Raw genomic sequence first — 14,246 nt, forward strand, 5'->3', positions numbered from 1 at the left:
AATCACATGCTTGCAGTATACCTTGGTAAAAGGTAGAATCCACATACTGTACCTGTGCTCATTAGGCAAGATCCCATCCTGATTTCTGTACTGTTAAACAGACTAGAGAGCAATGACTTTGCCCCTGAATGTGGATGAAGAATGTGACCTCCAGCACAGCACGTGGTCTGGAGTAACGGGGGTAAAACACCCTTCACAGGGGCACAACAGCTGTGTCTGAAGCAGGAACTCCAACCCACAACCTGCCAGTTATGAGCCCGAAAGGCTCAATACCATCATTTTGCAGAATAAAATACTATATATGCAGTGATAACCCTGAAGAAAGCAGTAAAAAAGAACAGCAACTCAAAGCAAGACAAAAATCAGGCCGGTGCATCACTGTTTTGGGTTGTAAAATGCCCAACCATATATGTATAAATGGGCACAAATGTAAGTCACTTAACAGTGTGGACTTTGCCAGTCCTGCAAGACCTGGGGCTGGTCAATGCACCGCCACGCAGACATTTGCTACATTCGGTTCTTAATTATTTAATGGACCGGAACTCCGTTGACTAACTGACTGTAACAGTGTCCTGAAATGGAATATGGACAGCAGCAGAGTTTTCACACACAAGGGTTGGCCCAGTGCATCCTAGCTGGGATAAAGCTATCTTGTACTCCATCTGACCTCGATGTAAAACATTACAGTTGACCTCAAGGGCAGATGGACTTTAAAGCATTGCATTGATCGTATAATTCTAATTGCAGTTTCAAAGGCACATGAAGCAGAACTTTGTGTGTTTTTTTTTCCTTCAGGGTTCTGCGTGCAGGCAGAGGATCTAGAGCTGGCTGTGAAAGCAAGAGTCTGTACCAGATGCCTCGGAAAATCTAGAAGCCACTCATCCCCATGTGAGGTTTACATTCTGGAGAGGACAACAGACCAGCTTAATGGCTGAATCTCTTCTGGTTTTTAATGTCCAGACACCTACGGTCAAACCTGTCTTCCCTCAGAGCTGACCTGGGCTCACTGGTTGACAGCTGAAACCATTCGCAACAGAACGGCAGATTTTCACACAGAAGGGTCAAGAACCGGCCCGATGCATCCTAGCTGTGATAAAGCTCCATCTGACCTCAGGGTTTCCTCATCTCAATATCACAAAAAAGTATGGTGAGGAAACATGGCACGGTTGCTTTAACACATGGTTACAGTGCAAGGGATAGCCTTTCAGTTGACGAGAAGCAACAAAAGAAACAGCGCCCCCGTGTGGCTGGACCGCATAATGGCACTATGAAATGATGCCTCTCACCCCTCACTGCAGTAGGATTTTTGGTAACATTTGAGAGAACTTCCATCCACCCTCTTTCTAACCACGTCATCCAATTCAGGGTCGCGGGGAGCTGGAGTCTATCCCAGCAAGCAACGGGCACAAGGCAGGATACACCTCGGACAGCACGTCAGTCCATCGCAGGGTGCACACACACATATACCGGGGGCCACTTTTTCTCCGAAGCCAATTAACCTACCAGTGTGGTTTTGTAGTGTGAGAAAAAGGCAGAGCACCCAGAGGAAACCCACTCAAACACAGGGAGAGCTTACAAACTCCACACAGACAGCACTCCGGGTCTGGATTTGAACCCAGGGCCCCAGCACTGCCAAGCCACAAAGCTACCCACAACCCCTCTGTGCTGCCCGTGTGGAGAAGCTTGCCATTTTACTCCATGGCTACATTCACTTTGAAAAATAATAATAATAAACTTTATTTTATATAGCGCCTTTAAAGGTGGCTTCTCAAAGCGCTTTACAGAATGACAATAACAATAAATAAGAAGACTACAACAATAAATAAGAAGATTTCACAAGATAGGACACAATTATAATTACAACAATACAACAATAACAATAGAGGAGACCGTGGAAGGTGATATTAAGAAGAGCAGAGGGGAGAAAAACAAACGCTCTAGAAGAGCTCCAGAAGCAGCCAGTTAAAACCTGTCAGTGCTGAGCAAATGGGACATTTCTTCAGAATCCAAGTTGGTATCCATTATTATTTCTTTGGCATCGTCCTGATTATTTAAACAGTGAGTCTTGCCGTGTTTTTCCAGACTGTGAGGCTGGAAGGTGCTGGGACCAGGGCCCCAGGAAATAGCGTTCAGGAAGCACGGGGGACATCCAAATGAAAAAAAAAAACTTCAGAAAGACGTCGGAAGAGGAGAAGTGTGGCTGCAATGTGGCTCAGTTGAGTTACAAAGCGTTTTTTTTTTATTAAACTGCGGCAGACACAGGCCGCTGGGAAGCTTTGATGAGCTGCACCAGTAAAAGTTATTGGCGTTGCCAGGAGATCAACAGGAAAGGCCAGAGGGCTTTGACAGTGGTGGTGATGGTGGGGGGTCACATTAGCCCATGGCCTGGCCCTGTTTTATAGATGGATTGAGGCAGAATGGAGCCGTTTAAAAGCCTAGAGATCCTTCCGGGATCTGGAGCTCCTTGAACCCACCCCACCAGGCTTTCCGGAGTACTGGCCGCAGAAGGATGGACTTCTTCAAAAGGTAGAAAGCACTTAAAAAGAAACGCCCCTCAGACGATGTTGGATAGCAATTCCACATCCACTGAATACTGAACTTTTCCAAGGAAGTCTTGTTTCAAGAGTGATTGTTTAGTTACTGACAAACATGCTAAAAATGTTCAGTGTGCAGTTCCTCACCTCTTTTAAATAGGGGGGTTCAGCTGACAGGGGGGGCACAGATTTGGTCCTGAAACAAAAAAAAATGCAAATGAAATGAAGGGAAGAGGGGGGAATCTCATCCATAACACAGTTTTTTATAGAGGTCTTCCATTTAAGTGAAATCTTTCAGATGCCTTTAAAGGAGGTGTATGTGGAAATCTGGTTGAGAAAGTTGTCCGTCTTACCTCAGCAGACACAACTGATGGGATGTTTCCTGTTGTGCATCAGGAGGAAAAGCTGCAAAATGTCAGATCAGAATATTAAAGAAATATATATATTTTTTTCTGCGTGTTGCAAAACATTTTCAAATAAATGTCTAATGATTTCTATGCGTTCGAAGATGGTGGACAAGGACAGGGGAGAGGACAGACAATCCAGACCATTCCTCTCACACACTGATTGGAAAAGTGTGAAATACAGGATAATGAGCCGACACTCACCTTTTAGATGGAAAAGATTCCTGAGCCTATCTAAGGGCAGGCTCATTTTTCCTATACTCCCTAACTCCCTCCTCATAAATTCTCCTGCCATCTCCTGTCTGTATTTCTGATACCCTGTTTACCAGACTGATTTATGACTGCCAGGCGCAGAGCTGGGCATCCTTCTTAAAGAAAGTGTTATCCTATGGATAGATACTTTATTATTTATCCTGTGAGGGAAATTGCAGAGCATTAATGCTTTTTAAAGGCCATTTAGATGCAGGTAAAGCAGGGATCTAAAGCCCTCTTCTCTCAGGGACACAGGGGTTCAAATCCATCCGGATATTTAAGACACATCAGTAACCAGTTCCTCCCCCAGTGCTGAAAAATGACTGTGCAGCTCCAGAGCCTCCACCTGTGTGCAGAACGTCTCCACCTTCAGCACACCAGACCATATAGAGTGGCCCGGGTCTCCAGCTTTGACCTAGCCACACTGAGATCTAAGGAGCCATGCGCCGGAACTTGCCTGGAACAGAAACTGAGGTGTTGCATTTCCGAGCTCTCGTTGGCAGCCAGCCGGGGAAGATTGTGGAAAAAATGAGCGCCCAAAATAGAAAAATTGCTGCTCTCCAGTGCGAGGATGTCAAACAAATGATTAAAGAGAAAAAATAAAACCCCAACACAACATGATTGAGAAAAAAAGGGCAAAGGAGAGGAAAAGGATGCAAGCTTATGAATGATTGAGGCCCCACCCCTCTCTTTCAACTCCTCAGACCCAAGCCCTGCCCAGGGTAAAATACAAGAGAGACCGGAGGCTGACAGGCAGAGAGAGAGAGAGAGGGACTTCACAGGAACCAGCAAGGACGATCCCCGGCTCTCCTTCCCTGCCGCACGAACACACAGGCACACTCACGCACGCTGCAACTGCAAGCACACTCATTCACAATTACTGGCAGGGCAGCCTCGTTCTCTCTGTTCCGCCTGAGCAAGTGGAGAAAGGCACAGAGGGCAGACCTGCAAGGTGCACAGCGGGGAAGAAGGAGGAGAGAGTACTGAGGCAGTCCCGAGGGGAGACCGTCCCGGTGGCAGGAGGGAAGAGCTGAAGGAGGGAGCTGGGACGAAGGAGGACAGTCAAAAGGGAGAAAGACCAGGCACAGAGCAGGGAAGAAGAGCTTTCACGGATCCCAAAGTTTCGGCAATGGAATTACAAAGGACATAACTTCCAGGAACCGGCAAACCAGAGGCCAAACAGAAAGGGAGCGATAGAGAAACGTTAACCAGTGATTTGCCGCAGAGCAATATTAACCAAGAGGTGTGCCGGGTCCGGGGTGGGGTGGGGGGGCTTTGCTGCAGCTGAGGGTGGGAGCCCAGTTCCTCTTCCCCCTCCATGGCTCTGTAGAGCTCAGCTCAGGCGAGCGTGCCCCTGCCACCCTCGGGCTCGTGTTCAGTGGCCCCAGCCGGGCCAGCAGCAGCAGCAGCAGCAGCATGCCCTGTGTGAGTGTCAGGGGCTCCCTGGGCGTGTGACCCACCATGTCCAAATGGATGACACCCGCTGCCGGTCTCTCTCCCACCTTGGCCACCTCCTCCCGGCCCCCGGCCCCCGGCGGGGCCCCCCTCCGCCTGGCCTGCTGCGTCCTGCTCCTGGTGGCCGGCGCGGCCTCGGGCAGGTGCCCCGCGGGGCTGGCGAGCGGCGGGCGTGACCCCCTGCGGGCGCTGGAGGGGGCCAACTGCTCCTGGGCGCTGGAGCGACACACCCGCAGTTACAACCACCTGGAGGGCGACGTCAGGCTGCGGCGCCTGTACTCCGCCAACAAGTTCTTCCTGTGCATCGACAAGACGGGGAAGGTGGACGGTACCCGCAAGAAGAACTACCCTGACAGTGAGTACCATGCCAGCATTTCCAAGGGCTGTGCTGTAGTTTCACTGGCCACGCAATTCGTGTTCTCGTTTTTTAACTCTGCCGGTGCTTTGCATGTGCTTGGTTTCGCCTCTTTTGCAGGCGAGGGTGAACAGCCGGCGCAGTTCGAGTTAAAAACCGCGTGTGAACCTCTGAAACTGTTTTCAAGTGAGAGGTGGGGTGTCGAGCGCTGCGCGTTGGTTAAGACTTGTAAAAAAAAAAAACTCGTAAAAAGGGTTAAAAAAAAAACAGAGTAAAGGTAAAAAAAATATTACAGGGATTAACCTTAAAAGTCACGATGAAGTTGAAAGTCCGGGTTTGTTGTAAGTAAGAGGGGCACTCCGAGCCATTCTTGAAACTTCGGTCATTTTTACAACGGCCGCTGTAAGTGTTATTGTCGGCAGCCCTGCTTCGGCGGCGTGATGGCTTCTCAAACGTTAGTTTATGAAGGCACACTTCGTAAACGAAGTGACGGGACAGATTTCGGAAGAGCGGGTTTCTGAGCGCAGAGCTTCGAACGCGCGTCAGTTGACAGGCGTTTCTCGCAAAGCACGAGGGCTGGTTTCATTTTTGTCGGATAACCTAAAGTAGAACCAGGCGCGATTAGAATTTATTGCAGGGTGTCTCTGTTCCGTCTATATACTATGAACTGTAAGGTCTGCCTCCACTCCCTTGAAGTTTATCGCAGATGATAAGTACACAGATTGACCAATAAACATGCCGGTTAGCATGAACGCACCCAACGGGTAGTAAATGACTCTCCTCATGTCCTTTGCTGTGATTTTTTTCCGTGTATCGGTTGTTTGCTTTTTGTTTCCTTCACACAAAACACTAATTTATTGATAAGGACAAGGGATGCCCAAACTAAAGACATCACCTTGCAGGTAAATGAGCATGACAGAGCTCTTGAAGCTGCTCAGGTGTTCCTTTCAGAATTCCTTGTTTATGTGTTTTACCATGAATGCGTTTACTGGGAGAAATCCTGGGTCACCATGTTTCCCTACGGTTATGCTGCTGTGAACGTTGCTTGTGCATGCCACTGTACCGACTCATAAATGCAGAGTGGTGTTCATTGAACCTCAGAGATGTCAGCAGCTATGTTTTCATCTTGAGAACTACATAGAAAGACTAAAAACGGAACTGTATGATCTTGGTCTAACAGGGAGTAAAAGATGTTTTGAATTTGCTATAGAGGGCTGGGCAAGCTCTTATTGAACATAAGCGCCAAAAACTCCTTCAGCAACAAAACTGAAAAGTCTGTGCATGCCGGTGTTTAACCTCGCCACTGCTGTGCAAACAGGTTTCGGAATCCTGTGAGTCACTGTGGTTCCGTCAGAAGTTAGTCATGTTGGCTGTGGGTCACTTGTGCCACTCGTGCATTGGAACAGGGGTGTTCCCGATGGGAACTGATCGGAACACCGGCCTTGCGGAGGGGGGGGGTGGAACGTGACCCGGAAAAGAAATCTGGGCAGGAGAGAGGGAGATTGTCAGAACTCCACCATAACAGGCAGTGGTGATGCTCGGGCAGCCTATATACACCTAGATCACCTTGAAAAAACCTGGGAATCGAAGGTCATCCAGTGCTTGTTTCCACAGGCACGTGGCATTACAGTCCAGCTGATTTTATACTGGAATTACCAGCACTATCACAACTGAAGTACATGATCAGAATGAATTTGGCTTGATTTAGAGGGATGGACAGTGACCCGATCAAGAAAGTGCTTCTTTAAAGCGAAGCACATCTTGGCACATTTCAAAGAGCTTTTGCGCCAGTGAAGTTTTTTTTCTTCTCCATGGTTCCTAAACTCCTGCAAACAAGGAGGCAGTTTTTAAGTGAATTGTTCCTGTTTTCAGTAGTTCAGTAGCTGTAGGGTTTAACACTTCCAATCACAAAATGGGGAGTGAATTTCACATGAGATGGGAAAGCTTAGGAAACGATCTTGTCATCAGAAATTCCCTAGACTGCAGAGAAACTGACATAGTCAATGCAACAGTTCTGTTTTCTGAAGCAATATTAACCTATTCCTTGCAGCGTGCCATTCCTGCAGATGTGGTTTACAAGTCAGGATTTAACTAGTCTTTGAAGTGCTCTGTGAGCATCTCAGACAACACTTTCACCTCGCAGTGAAGCCAGTATAAACAACCTGGTTCAAACTCCAATGTCTTTCAATTAGATGAATCAGACATACCGTGATGTTTCTGATGAGCAATGTAGCATGATGTATATATGAGTTCAAATGAGAGACAGTTCCAAATGCATATACAGTCCACCCGGCTCACTCACTCACCCAGCCTCCACCTACCAACACACACACACACACACACACACACACGGAGCCAGGCTCAGACTCACACACTGTCTGGGTCCAGAGAGTGTCCATTCCTGAGCTCCCCCCCTTACTCTCTCACCCTCTCATGCTCTGTCGGCAGTCTCACCCCAGCAGTTTCACTACGCCCAGCCTCCCCCCTGCCTGGGTCATTTTTTCCAGCCCACAGTCCCAGCCTCTCAGGTGCAAAAACAGTAGAAATTAGTCAACGGCCCTTTTCGCTAATTGACACTGGAAAAAACTGTATCAATCCCAACAGAGTCGTGTCTGGAACCTGCGGGGTGAAGGGGCTGGAGCTCTGCAGGAGGAGGGGGAAGTTGGCCTGTTTTAATGTGGATTTTCAAGAAACACAACAGACTTTTATAATAACAGTAATGACAATCAGTGAGTTAAACCGTTTTATAATAGATAACAATCTGCTGCGCTATTCCGTAAGAGCTATAAATTATTCTTTATGTTTATTATTTTAATTGTTAATTAAACTTGATATGCAACCTGATATGGAACAGTCAACATGCTTCCGAAACACAGCTTAATCGTTTTTCTTCTGGTTTGTTTCTGCTGCTCTGCAAAAAAAAAGGTTTCTAATAAAGCCTAGTATGCAGTAGCTTTTAGCATATTGTCTGGGTTTCACTCATCATGCCGGAGTTGGGCGTTCTGCTTTTAACACAGTGCATTAGATATCCACTGTAAATAACACACACCAATCTCCCACACGGTAGAATGGCAACTCAAAATGAATTGAGGTGGTAGAGTAAAAACAAATACAAATTTGTCATTTTTTAACTCCTTTTTTTCATTCTATATCACAACCACTGTGCTTCCTATGGCTTGCCTGTCAGATGTTATTTAGTGGCATTCATGTATGACAGAACCTTACTCTTTCGTCTTAACCCATATAGAGGTAGCCTCTCCCCCAGACACACTTTTCAAAGACAGGACAGAACGATGACTTAAAGAGCAACAGCCACCCCCCCATGAAAAAAGTAAACACACACATCATTTCCTGTTCCAGGTCAGAGGTCACGTTCTGCTAATTAGACACACAGTGCAGCACAGCAGCTGCTGTCATTGGAGCAGTCACAATATGATGGATTGCGCTGGCCAATTATTTAGTAAGGAAACAGCCATTAGGAGAAAAGGCAATCATAACACAATGTTTGGTGTTCCTCGCCTAGTTTCAGCTCAGTTCAGAATCTATTTTGGATGATTACTCTGGGCTAGGTTGTTTTCTTTTTTATTTTCATGCCTTGGGTCATCATGAAATATTGCTGGCAGCCTGGCCAACTTATGAGCAGTTTTACATCTTGATGAAAAAAGGACACACTGTTGAAACTAAGGGCGTGTTTGTGGCAGCAAAAATCAAAAGATTGACTGGGATCCAGGCTATGACACTGTATTCAACCTGAGGAAATAAGGTCATGAAAGCGGGTATAATCAGAGAAGCCATTTGCATTAAAATATTACTACTTTGCCATGTGCCAGGCATTTTATTTTTCTTAAACTGTATTTATAGGAAGTTGTGTCATATTTGCTGTCTTTCCTCACCTTTTTTCTCTTAAAAATAAAGACCCCTGAGCTCCTGAGTGATTTTATGTTCTTATTTGGTTTGGAAGAGACCCAGTGGGGAAGAGAACCTTCCACCATTGCACAATTTGACGGAGAGCTGAGAAGGGAATCAGGGGGCTGTGCAAACTCTGACGTCTGACTTTGCCTCACCAGTGTAGGACGCTGTCTCTTGCCCTCTGTCTCTCTCTGCGGCACAGCAATGTGGCATACACCATGCAGAAGAATAACATGCAATTTGATTGAAATCTTCACATGGTCTTGTAGGTGTGTAATACAACTACGTGAAGTAATAATAATTGCTTACACTTATATAGCGCTTTTCTGGACACTCCACTCAAAGCGCTTTACAGGTAATGGGGACTCCCCTCCACCACCACCAATGTGCAGCTCCATCTGGATGATGCGACGGCAGCCATAGTGCGCCAGAACGCTCCCCACACATCAGCTCTCAGTGGGGAGGAGTGCAGAGTGATGTAGCCAATTCACAGAGGGGGATGATTAGGAGGTAAGGGCCAGAACGCCGGGGTTACACCCCTACTCTTTTCGAGAAACACCCTGGGATTTTTAATGACCACAGAGAGTCAGGACCTCGGTTTTACATCTCATCCGAAGATGAGTTCCTGTATCACTTACTGCCTGGGTTCTAGCTCTTACAGAGAGGGAAGCACCACCGTCGCGCACTCCTGAAAGCAAACAGAAGGCAAAACACCCGACACGACTGCGACGCCGACCGAGGCCCGCGAAACCAGAGCAGCCGCGTGCGTCCAGTGAGAAAATGTTAAAGGTTGCGGCGAGATGGCAGAGCGAAGGGTGATCCGGGGTGGGAGGGGGGAGGGGGGGGGCTGGTGGCGACAGCGTCTTCACGGGTCCAAAGCCCCAGGAGACATCCCGGTCCCCCACTGGCAAAGAAAGGAGACTGTGGGGGCTCAATGGGTTTCACCAGTGACGGCTTGCCAGGACTGGGGGGGGGGGGGATCCCACACATCCTGGCTCTTTAATCCTTCCGAACGAGCTCCACCAGCCTCGCCGGGAGTGGGAAAATAAGAAAATCGATCTCTTGCCAGCTGTTCCCCGCGGAAAAAAAAACCAGCATATACCCTGGGAATGAGGGCAAGTGTCCCCACTAATTAGGCTAGCAGTTCTCTCATCAGATTGGCTTCTAACATCACAGCCTTGATATCATGAATGGCAGAAAGCATAGCAATTAGTGGCTCCAGTCGGAGTCTGGCTCCGGCTCCCAGTTTTCCTCCTCTTCTTTGGCGTTTTCCCTTTTTCACTGGGTTCATCAGTAGGTTTATTGAGCTCGGAGCTGGCTCCAGCAGCCTGTTCCTTTCCTCGCGCCTGGCTGATCAGAACCGCTCTCAAAAGAAATACATCCAGCACGCCTTTTAAAAGCACGGTAAATGATACCGACTACATTTACATCCACATTATTGTGTTAATCGCTGCAAGAAAGGCTTTTAGTTTCTCCCCTTCGCCGGAGCTTTGGCAGCAAGATCAATGATCATAAATTAAGTTAGCGGACAACCCTGTCCATGCTTTTGAAATGGATACTTTTTTTTTCTGATTGAATCCGTTTTTGGGTCAATATTCATTTAAGCTACATGGAGAAAAATCCTTTTTTTTTTTTGCGGCCGACAGGTTCGCAGGCACATACAGCCAGCCAGATAGACAGACGGACATTCCGAACGGACATTTTACAAGACGCATCAGCCAAGCTGTGCAGACGGCGAGGGGTTTCTTATTTTTCTTCAATAAGAGGTCATTAGCGCTGTCATTATTTTTCCTTTTAAAAAATGTCCATAAATTAAATCAGCTGGGAAACCTTAGGCTTACTCATTTACTGCACCATGTGCCTGGAATCATCCGCCAACTGAAATACGGTCATCACCACTCATTTCTGAGCCTGGAGCAGCACGGAGACCTGCAGCAGTGACCCCCCAATTACACAGAGAGGGAGGAAAGGACAGATTGTACTCGGGATGACCAGACGAAAGGTCAGACGACATCTAACTTTAAGACCAGGGCTTCCTCTTGAGTCCAGCCGGGACTATGAAGCAGGTCTCCATTAATCATCCACAGATTAAAGCCAGGGGGAGAAATGGTTTAATTGGCCCAATTAAGCCAGGAATTAGTCAGGGAAGTCAAGACCTCTGGAGAGCTGAAATCCAACAGGACCTGCGATGCCTGAGGGATGAAAGCTGCAGACTTCTGGTTTTACAACTTCAGTTCCGAATTCTCGAATGGGGATAAGAATAATTATTGTAGCAGCAGTTTTTTTTAAGTTCTCGAGGTACCCCATCTTTCAAAGACATGCTGGACAGGTGGCCCTGCGTGTGTATGCCCTGTGATAAGATCACTTTATTGGCCATCTACAATTTCTTGCATTAGGAATTTGTCCTTTCACATACCCCAGCTTGCTCTCCATGAGACACACAGACAGGGAGAGAAGCTGGGGGTCAGAGCGCAGGGTCATCCATTTATACGGCGCCCCTGGAGCAGCTGGGGTTAAGGGCCTTGCTCAGGGGCCCAACGGAGTAGGATTCCTCTGCCAGATGCAGGATTTGAACTGGCAACCTTCCAGCCACAGGCGCAGATCCTGAGCCACAGAGCCACCACACCGCCCCGTTGGATCCATCGCATCTGAGGAGCAGTCCTGCACTGCATAGACCCTTAAAGAAATAAGGATGGTTGAATATTTCTTTAAAGGCCTTTTCCTTCTGCCACAGACATTGATAATCTGAGCAGGGGTCTTGTGTATTACCATATATTAAGAGCAATGCTACAATAAGCTATAAGACTCCAGGTGTTAGTGACTTTGGCATAGGTGTGTCTTGAGTGTAGCGCAGTTGTGTCTGAAATCCCACCGCTTATCCTGGAAGAAGCACAAAAAACAATCACAGTGCCACACAGTAGCAGAAAGTGTATCATGAAGTGAAGCCCCCCTGTCTTTGGGGGGCCTCTGCCTGTGCCCCAGGGGTTCCAGGGGTGGTGAAGTAAGCTGCACCAGCCCTGCAGTCCTGCCCCCTGGGATGAACTCTCTCTGACGCTTTTTTCAGGACTTCTAAGCAGATCTGTTGGGGGCCATTTAACACCACAATAAGTTGCCATAACAAGGATTTGGGCGTGCATATTTTTTTGTGAAAAAGTGCCTTTTAAATACTTTGATGATGATTATAATGCCGAAATTTACAACTCCACTGAACAGAAAAATGGGAAAGTTACAAAGGATTGGAGGGTTAACCTCAACACAGTGCAATGTGTAAACGCATAGATAAGTGCACAACCTATGAATACTTCTCTATTCCAGCTTTGGTAGCAGAAGGAGCTTATGATCTAGGATAGAACAGAGCAGCCTGCCCTGATACCCCCAAATCTGGCCCATAGACCTAGGATGTGACTTCTCTAGAAATCGTAGCTCATTAAAAACTAAAAAAGTCGGGAGGTCTGAAGCTCTTGTTTTGCACTGCAAAAAAAAAGGGATTTGGTCAGATGCAGTGTGTGCCAGCTGCCACCAAGAGCACTTCTTCAGGGAATTCCTCCAGGACAGGCATTCAAAATACCAATGAAGGCACAAAAAAGCTCCTCTTGTTCATGCAGTGAGTTTGTTATCCTTGGGCAATCGTGTTGCAAGACTCCCTAGGGAGCTAATGATATAGGAGTTAAAGCTTTCCTTCCATCCCAACTGCCTGAGCATCCCCTAAGCTTGATGTGGAGCACAGGGAGCTTTCTGATCCCATGAGCAGCTCATAGCGTACCTGGTGCCTGCATCTGTCAGATCGTGTTGTCATCTGAGCACATCTCGTGAGGCTCCTCAGACTGAAATAAACTGTAGAAGACATGCCGGTTCTACCCCTTCTGTCTAATTACAACCAGACCAGGACCAGACCTTGCTTTTAGTGAGTCCAGATGATTCGAAGCAGGCCTGGAATGAGAGAGCCAAAAGGGTGGCCCAGGACGCGAGGAGGGGGGCGGGGAGAGGAGAGCCGAGCAGGAGACAAACAGCCAACCCATTTGCTCAGGATGGCAACAGAAACCTTAGACAAATTAAGGCCCACCAGCTAGGCTGAGTCTCAACAGTTTCCTGCAGATCTTGTAGGAAATCTCTGACTGTACGTGTGCACTGAAAGAAAAATCGGCTGAATCATATTAAAATATATTAAATCTGGTTGTCCACACAGGCACTCCAGACGTATGCTAGGCCACATAAATTGCAAAACCAATGTATATTGTTTGAACTTTAAATATGATAAATACTATATTGTATAGTCTTTAAATGTAAAGTGGGTATCTAACTTGTGACAATCAGTGCTCAATGAGTCCAAAGACTATTTTTCCAAAAGAATAGATGACAATGGTTGGCAAAACATGGCCTTATTGCAGTATGAAGGTGATGCACTTTTTTTGTGTTGCGTGTACAATGCATGCCACTGTGTCCTGCAAAGGATATATATTTCCCTTCAGGATGTCAGTGCTCGGGTGATATCGATCCTGGTTTGGCCTCTGTGGGTGGCAGTAGCTGTGGAAAGGTCACTAGTGTGTTCGACTGCTGGCTGTGAGAGCCCCCCCCCACCACCAACACACGCACACAGCACCTCTGCAGCGGGTAATGTTGGGGTCACGGCCTCTCGGCGGTGAAGCCGGCCCTGATTTCCCTGTCTGCCTGGCCTCATTTCAATAATGGAAATCGAAGCAGCACGGGCCTATTGGGTGACCGCCGTAGAGTTCAGCCTGTCTGTGCCTTTTTCCTCCCTCCACATCTGCATTTCCATTTTTCCATTTCATTTTCATAACCCCCAGCCCTCCTTGAGCTCTGTTGTCCTGGCTGCTACCCTTCCACACAGGGGATCTCAAGGTCAGGAATCCCAGGGACAGAAACGCTGACATGTGAAAGGAAGGATGAGTTCAGGAGATGGAAAAAGCCTTAGACCCTTTGATTCTTTCTGCTATATATGAAGAATATCTAGCTTAATATAGAACATATTAAAGGGAGTTTTAAAAGACAGATCCAACTCAAAACTCCTTTTCCAGTTCTTCAGATTATAGGTTTTTTTAGTGCGAGCTAAAAATCACAGAAAACAATATGATGCCAAAAACACATTGAATGAATCCATTCGATTTCTGTTTGGAAGATATTCAGTTTGTTCCAGGCACAAATTGGAAAACATCACTTTTACAAATTCCCCGTCCTAACGGGCAATGAGACCAAGGGAAACAGGAAATGTCAGAAACTGATGAAGACAGAAGATGAAACGTGTTATCTGGTCTGTTCACAGTGCAAAACCCAAAATATTTAGCTGCACCTTGCTGTGCCTCTGAACAGTTTCATTCC

At 47.1% G+C, this 14,246-nt stretch overlaps 1 protein-coding gene and 1 long non-coding RNA gene across 2 annotated transcripts in view; one reads left to right on the forward strand and one right to left on the reverse strand.

The window, feature by feature from the left end:
• Window positions 1-1,719: 1,719 nt before the first annotated feature.
• Window positions 1,720-3,888, reverse strand: LOC148639231 (uncharacterized). Its single transcript, XR_015930764.1, has 2 exons — window positions 2,888-3,888; window positions 1,720-2,730 (listed from the first exon to the last, which is right to left on the reverse strand). It is a non-coding gene; the product is annotated as an uncharacterized LOC148639231 (long non-coding RNA).
• Window positions 3,865-14,246, forward strand: part of fgf22 (fibroblast growth factor 22) — a 31,793-nt gene continuing 21,411 nt past the window's right edge. Inside the window, exon 1 of the mRNA XM_088621724.1 lies at window positions 3,865-5,000. Coding sequence (XP_088477850.1) covers window positions 4,652-5,000 — 349 coding nt within the window. The 5' untranslated portion in view covers window positions 3,865-4,651. The remainder of the gene's footprint in view (window positions 5,001-14,246) is intronic.

The sequence above is a fragment of the Lepisosteus platostomus genome, chromosome 27 (assembly GCF_059453375.1).
Source record: "Lepisosteus platostomus isolate fLepPlt1 chromosome 27, fLepPlt1.hap1, whole genome shotgun sequence".
NCBI classification, from domain to species: Eukaryota; Metazoa; Chordata; class Actinopteri; order Semionotiformes; family Lepisosteidae; genus Lepisosteus; species Lepisosteus platostomus.